At 40.9% G+C, this 7,480-nt stretch overlaps 1 protein-coding gene across 1 annotated transcript; it reads left to right on the plus strand.

Annotated features, from left to right (window-relative positions):
- The first annotated feature begins 266 nt into the window (after positions 1 to 266).
- LOC128578427 (zinc finger X-linked protein ZXDB-like) lies at positions 267 to 3,116 on the plus strand. Its single transcript, XM_053581072.1, has one exon. The coding sequence runs from the start codon at positions 472 to 474 to the stop codon at positions 2,863 to 2,865; it is 2,394 nt and encodes a 797-aa protein (XP_053437047.1). The 5' UTR covers positions 267 to 471; the 3' UTR covers positions 2,866 to 3,116.
- The last annotated feature ends 4,364 nt before the right edge of the window (positions 3,117 to 7,480 follow it).

Consider the following 7,480-nt stretch of genomic DNA (forward strand, 5'->3'; position numbering starts at 1 on the left):
AGGTATCACTGAAGATATTTTTATATTTCCAGATTCACAGGAAGATTCTTAACACATGTCAAAAACTTAACGCACTTAGCACTGGAAGTATGTTTATTTTGGTATATACAATGAGGTATGGATTTGAATTGCTTTTAGCGGACACCTAGCTAGATGTTCCAGCACCATTACTGACTGAGCTGTCTTTTCACCATAGTAATTAAGACCTCCTTAATTACTAACTAATATTAATTGTGGGGCATATTTATTTATACTGGGCTCTGCCTCTGGGCTTTCTATTCTGTTCCGGGGACCCAGTACCAGAAAATTTAAATCCCTGAGGCGTTAAATACGTTTTCATATCTGATAGGGCCAGTTTCTACGCATTGCACTTTTTTTTCCCCTTTCAGGAACGTGCACAGGCGGGCGGCAGGGGGCGGGGTCGCGCCTCCTCTGCCGCTCTGGTTCCAGCTGAACCTCACATACTCCGAGATGGAAATACCGAGGCTGCTCTCGGCTCGCGGGACACTACAGGGCAGCTGTGGCGGTAGCCCCGCGGGCGGTGGCCAAATAGACCAAGGGTCTGCCCCGCCGGCTGGCCAGGCACCCTTGCGCCGCCTCCTGCTGCTCCGGGCCCCCCAAGATGGCGGGCCCTGTCTGCGGCGGGAGGAGGCCCGCCTTGCCTCACTGGGCGCTGGCCCGAGCCTGTTGGCGCTGAGGCCGGATCACGCTAGCGGCGGCGGCGATGACTTCTTCCTGGTACTGCTTGACCCGGTGGGTGGCGATGTGGAGACCGCGAGCGCGGGTCAGGCAGCAGGGCTGGTGTGGAGGGATAAGGCCCAGGCGGGCCTAGGGCCCCCAGGGAACGAGAGCAGCGCGAACCCCGCGAGCTGCCTGGCGCTGGGCCCCAGATGCCTGTCCGCGGTTCCCACTCCGTCCTTGATCTCCACCCCAGGCCCTGACCCCACCGCGGCCTTCGCAGGCACCGTCACTATCCACAACCAAGACCTGCTGTTGTGCTTTGAGAATGGCATCCTCACCCTGACCACACCCCCGCCACCCGCCTGGGAGCTGGGGGTCGGGCCTGTCCCACAGCCCGCGGGTTTAATCGCTCCTCAAGCTGGGTTGCCCCCGCACACCGTGCAGCTGGACAACTGCACAGAGCTGTCGCCCGAACTGCTGGCCATGCCGGCTGAACCTGCGCCCGCTCCAGCGCCCAAAGAGGAGGTGGAGGGCACCCTGGGCCCCCAGGGGTCACTGAGCCCAGGCCCAGGCATGGTTCTTTACCTCTGTCCCGAGGCGCAGTGCGGACAAACCTTCCCCAAGAAGCACCAGCTGAAAGTGCACCTGCTGACACACAGCAGCAGCCAGGGCCAGAGACCCTTCAAGTGCCCACTGGGTGGCTGCGGCTGGACCTTCACCACCTCTTACAAGCTCAAGAGGCACCTGCAGTCGCATGACAAACTGCGGCCTTTTGGCTGCCCAGTGGACGGCTGCGGCAAGAGCTTCACCACCGTGTACAACCTCAAAGCACACATGAAGGGCCACGAGCAGGAGAACTCCTTCAAATGCGAGGTATGTGAGGAGAACTTCCCCACACAGGCAAAACTCAGCACCCATCAGCGCAGCCACTTTGAGCCTGAGAGGCCTTACCAGTGTGCATTTTCTGGCTGTAAGAAGACATTTATCACAGTGAGTGCCCTGTTTTCCCATAACCGTGCCCATTTCAGGGAACAGGAATTCTTTTCCTGCTCGTTTCCTGGTTGCAGCAAACAATATGACAAGGCTTGTAGGCTGAAAATTCACCTGCGAAGCCACACTGGTGAGAGGCCATTCCTTTGTGACTTTGATGGCTGTGGATGGAACTTCACCAGCATGTCCAAACTTTTAAGGCACAAAAGGAAGCACGATGATGACCGGAGGTTCACGTGCCCTGTGGAAGGCTGTGGGAAATCTTTCACCAGGGCTGAGCATCTGAAAGGCCACAGCATAACACACCTGGGTACAAAGCCTTTTGTGTGCCCTGTGGAAGGTTGTTGTGCCAGGTTCTCTGCTCGCAGTAGTCTCTACATCCACTCCAAGAAACACCTGCAGAATGTGGACACTTGGAAGAGCCGTTGCCCCATCTCCACCTGTAATAAGCTCTTCACATCCAAGCACAGCATGAAGACCCACATAACCAAAAGGCACAACATCAGCCAGGATCTCTTAGCTCAGCTAGCAGCAGGAAATTCTCTTACACCCAGCAGTGAACTTACTGTCCAGGGGCAGCATGATCTCAGTGATGCAGACATAGTGTCTCTCTTCTCTGAAGTGCCTGACAGTAGTTCTGCTGCAGTGCTGGACGCAGCATTGGTGAACTCTGGCATCTTGACCATTGATGTGGCATCTGTGAGCTCAACTTTGTCAGGGAACCTCCCTGCTGATAATGCTAATTCTTTAGGGCAGGCCATGGACCCTCAGGCTTTGATGGCCACCAGTGACCTTCCTCAAAGTCTGGATACCTCTCTCTTTTTTGGAACATCAGCCACTGGTTTTCAGCAGAGCCCTTTATATATGGATGATGTCTCAAGTGTAAGTGTGGGGCCATTGAGATCCGTGAGCTCTTCGGTTATGAAAAATTCTAGTCCAGAGCCCCAAGCTTTGACACCCAGCAATAAGCTAACAGTGGACACAGATGCTCTGACTCCTTCAAGCACCCTTTGTGAAAACAGTGTCTCAGAACTACTGACACCAACCAAAGTGGAATGGAATGTACAGCCTGAGTCTGACTTCTTTGGACAGGAGGAAGAACCCCAGTTTGCATTCTCCAATCCAGTAGGGACCCATGGTTCTCAAAAAGAAACAGATCTTAACACAGTGACTGGAAGCTCATTTTTGGTATGAACCAACTTTATTCATCCCTTACCAGGTGGCTTACTTTGTTATAGTCAATTTTGAGGATTTTCTGGAGTAAATGTTTAAATATAGTCATTTATTACTGGTTTTAAAAAAGAGCACAACCCTGGATTACAAGTTTGGAGATTTAAATTCTGATCATGAGTCTGGAACTGACCAGTCGTGTGACCCTCAGCAAGTCACTTAACCTATCTGAGCCTTAATTTCCTTACATATAAAATGAGATGGCTTAAATAGATGATGTCAAAAGTCTTTCTTTTCTGTGTTTCCTTGATAATATGTTTCTTTCCTCGAAAAATATTAGGATGTTTTCCAGTGACGATATGGCATGTGCTTTTTTGTTCAAACATACATTATATTACATCATCCATGTACTTTGAACTCAACTTTCAACAATATTGTACTTTCAACAATAATCAATTAATGACACTATTATTTAACTAATCTCTACTCATTCCTTATCTTCTATTATTATTTTGGAACCCATACCAGAAATGACATCATTTCATACATAAATTTCTATATGTACCTCTGAAAGTTATTGGCTGTTTTGGTAAAAAGCATAATTCCATTATCACAAGTAACATTTACAGTAATTTTGATTATCTGTTAAAATCCAGGAAGGGTTCAAATGTCCAACTGTGCTATAAATGACACTTTTTAAAATTTAAGATTTTTAAATTTAAAAAATTTTAAATTCCCACTAATTTTTTAAGTGTCCTTTTGAACTATACATTTCCCCTTCATCTCTTTTTCTTGCAATTTTTTTATTAATGATATTGATTCACACATAACATGTGCCACAATATTAAGTTTTGCTGATTAAATCCGTATAGTAGTGATTACTCTCTGCTCTTTTTCCTTAATTTGGTAGTTCTGTAGAAAGATTTGATCAGGCTGAAATATGATTTGTGTCAATTGTGTTATGTTCTTTTATTAGGTGGAATATAATTTCTGTTTTTCTCTCTTTTTATGATTAGCAGCTCATGATGATCAATGCATTAATTCATGATTGCCTATGCTCCTGATATGATGAATTGTCCTTGTAGAGTTACTAATGATTGGGGGACGAGGAAATACTGTTTAAAAACAAGTATAAAAGTTTAATAGAAATATAATTTTATGCCAAAAATACTTTCTTAAATAGTGATAGAACTAGTAAGACAGCAAAAAATGTGTTGTCTGTTCTCACTGTTTATGAAGGAGGACTTGTAGAAATTACCCACCATGACTTTGACATGAAACAGGTCCTGGGCCAAATTTTGGCTCTGAGATGTTGGATAAGTGACCTTACATAAGTTAGTCTCACCAAGCTCAAGTTTCCTAGCTATTAACTGATCTTAGCAGTGTACACACATACCTAAGACACATTATGCTTTTCTTTGGTTCACATTTTTCATATTAAGAAAAAAAATTATGTGTTTTTGTCTATTTTGATGAATTTGTACCATCTTTTTTTTTTTTTACCTTATCAGTTCTTCCTATTCTAAGAGAGAAATCGAGACAATTTAATCCTTTTCATGTGCAGACAATAAAGGTTTATGAGGTGTAAGGTGAAGTAGGAAAGTGAATCTGTTTCTCCCTCCACCAAATAATTTTACCCCCAAGAACTGCTTTAGGAAATGCTGGGAGTGGAGACATTGCCCACATGTGTATGTGCATATCCCTCCATTCGATCAGTTTGTCACCATCTTTGCTTTGTTTGCAAAGTCAGTCTTCTCAATGACTATGGAACATGGTGAACATCTGATCATGGAGCAGAGATTTCCTCTTTCTGTGTTCCTTAGATCTAATTGTTTGTGCTTTCCCAAAATTGAAAGATTGTATTTGAATCTTGTGTATACTGTCTGTCTTACTGGGGTGTAATATTTTTCAATTTGTGGAACATCTTCACAACTTGTATGTCATTTATTCACAGCAGTTCCTATGAAGTAGTTTTGGTTAAGTTTGGGTTGTTTCATATTATAATTTAGCCAATTCACATTCCAACTGGGCTTTGGGTAAGACGTGATTTTGTATATAGCTTAAAGAAAGGAAGATAAATTCTTTTGACCTTTCCCAGTCTACCTATCGAGCTATGTTACGTGCCTATGTTCACACTAGTTGCTGTTTTCTACTTTAATTGGTTTCTGATATCTTCTGCTTAATTTCTTTCTACTTCAGTCCCTTTCATATGTATTCCAATCTTTGTCATAAATTTCTTTATTCTTTATCTACTTTTTAACTATTTTTCTTCTTTATCTATTTCTTGATGCTGTCCCTCAGGCAGTCTTCTTATGGCATATTTTCTTTCACTGCTAACATTTGCTGAGTATACACTGGAGTTCTATGTAGAGGAAGGAGTTATTTTCTGATTTCAGATAATACTCAGTGTATATGTGATTCAGATGATAAAGAAGCTTATTTTTTATATATTTTTTTTAGATGAGAAGGGGATTTCTGTTTAATTATTTACATTTTAAAAAGTTTTTGCCGGGGAATTCTGCCAATATTCTTTTATTTGCTCTTGTGTACTATTCCAGTAGTGTTTGCATGTGAAGGGCTTTGGATGACAGTTTTGTAGCACTTTGGCAGTGCACTAAAAGTTTGCCACTATAAAATGTTTCTGTATTGTATGAGTGTGAATATACTCATATCCTCCCACACACATGCTTTAAAAGTGGTTGTACTTATTTAGTGAAAAACAAAAAAGTAGATATACTATTGTAAATCAGAGAAATGTTTGGAATTTCATTGTGTCTACCCGTTCAACAGTTTTCTCTCTTTGCCTGGGAAATATTTATATCCATAAAGTATATTTCAAAAATGTTTTCATTCATTAATCCCTTTTAAATAGACTGCTATTTTTTTGTTTCTGGCAGATGAATAGGTTAAGGATTGAGATGAATACATAAGTTGTGAAAATTAAATAAATTTATAAACATGAAATTTAATGGTATGACTTAATTTTGTAAATTGTTAAGCCACCCACCTCCACCTACTAAAAACATTATGAACTAATACTTTTCCTACTAATTCCTGTAATTCTGAAAGAACAAATGTTTCTTTTCATAAAGGGAACAATTTGTATTTGTCTATCACCTCAAAAAGTTTCACTGAACAAATTTGTTCATATGATTTCTTTCTCAACACCATTTTCTAGAAAAATGGTGGAGAACAGCTTTATGCTTTCAAGGTAATAAGTTTAATTCTGTTGGTGATGGCATAAAGTTGCCATCACTCTTTTAAATGATGGTGTATGTTTTAATTTCCTTCTAGTTCCTTTGTGCTTCTCCTTGGGCATTGATTTATTAAAAATTCTTGCCAATTGAAAACATGATAATATGACAACTTAGAAACAATTTTATTTCTAGGGGCTCTGCTGATCATGATGGTCATGAGTTAAAAATATATTTTGGCTTTGGTATGTTTTAGCAGTTAGTATAATTAATGCAACAAAGGAAACATGAATAGACTGAGAAGTTTGTTTGCACATATTTTTAATTAACAAATAGTTACTGAAAATCACTGCACAGATTATAACAATGTATTGAGGGTTCTGTGAGAAGAGTAATATATGACCCTGAACTTAAAGAAGATCACAGTTGATAGGAGGTGATTAAAAAATAATAATATATTAAACAATTGAAGAACAAAAACAGAAAGAAACTTACATTGGTACCAAAATGATTGAGAAGTGAAGAAAACAGTAAGAATAATGAGATGTTTATTCTGGGCACAGATGAGGGCCAGTGACTATGTTTTAATAAAGGAATCACATCATGAAAATTGTGTTTTAGAAAGGAACATGTAATTTACATGTATGATGTGGATAAGATGTGAAAGACTGGAATAGGAAAATCAGTGAAAAAGCTGTTGCAGCAATTAAGATATGATATGAAATAGTCAACCAGTATTTGAGTAGTGTCTGTGTGAATGAAGAAACAGATATTGGAGATATTTTCAAATATCAGATATTTCCAATATCTCTTTAAATATTTGGATAAATAAATAGGATCATGCATGTAATCCTAACATTCTGGGAGGCTGAAGCAGGATGATCTCTTGAGGTCAGGATTTCCATACCAGCCTGAAGAAGAGAGAGACCCCTGTCTCTACAAAAAAAGTAATAATAATAGGAAAATCAGATGGGGCATGGTGGTGTGTCTGTAGTCCCAACTACTTAGAAGTCTGAGTGAGGAGGATTGCCTCCTTGAGCCCAGAAGTTTGAGGTTGCAGTGAAGTATGTTCTCTCTCTCTCTGTATATGTGTGTATATATATATATATACAGTGTGTGTGTGTGTGTGTGTGTGTGTGTATGCAAGGGGGAGATATTATATAGTGACTTATTAGGGAAGGAGAATGAGAGAGATGTCATCACAGAGTGACTAAAACAGAAATCAGAATGGTAACTCAGGTTTCCTTGGACACTGTTATAATATTCTTTTTTTTAATTAAATCATAGCTGTGTACATTAATGCAATCATGGGGCACCATACACTAGTTTCACAGACCGTTTGGCACATTTTCATCACTCTGGTTAACATAGACTTCTTGGCATTTCTTAGTAATAGAATAAGGGAAGTATGTCAGGAAGAATCCTTTTTGGAAATAAGTGTATAC

Source organism: Nycticebus coucang, chromosome X (genome assembly GCF_027406575.1).
Source record: "Nycticebus coucang isolate mNycCou1 chromosome X, mNycCou1.pri, whole genome shotgun sequence".
Classification (NCBI taxonomy): Eukaryota; Metazoa; Chordata; class Mammalia; order Primates; family Lorisidae; genus Nycticebus; species Nycticebus coucang.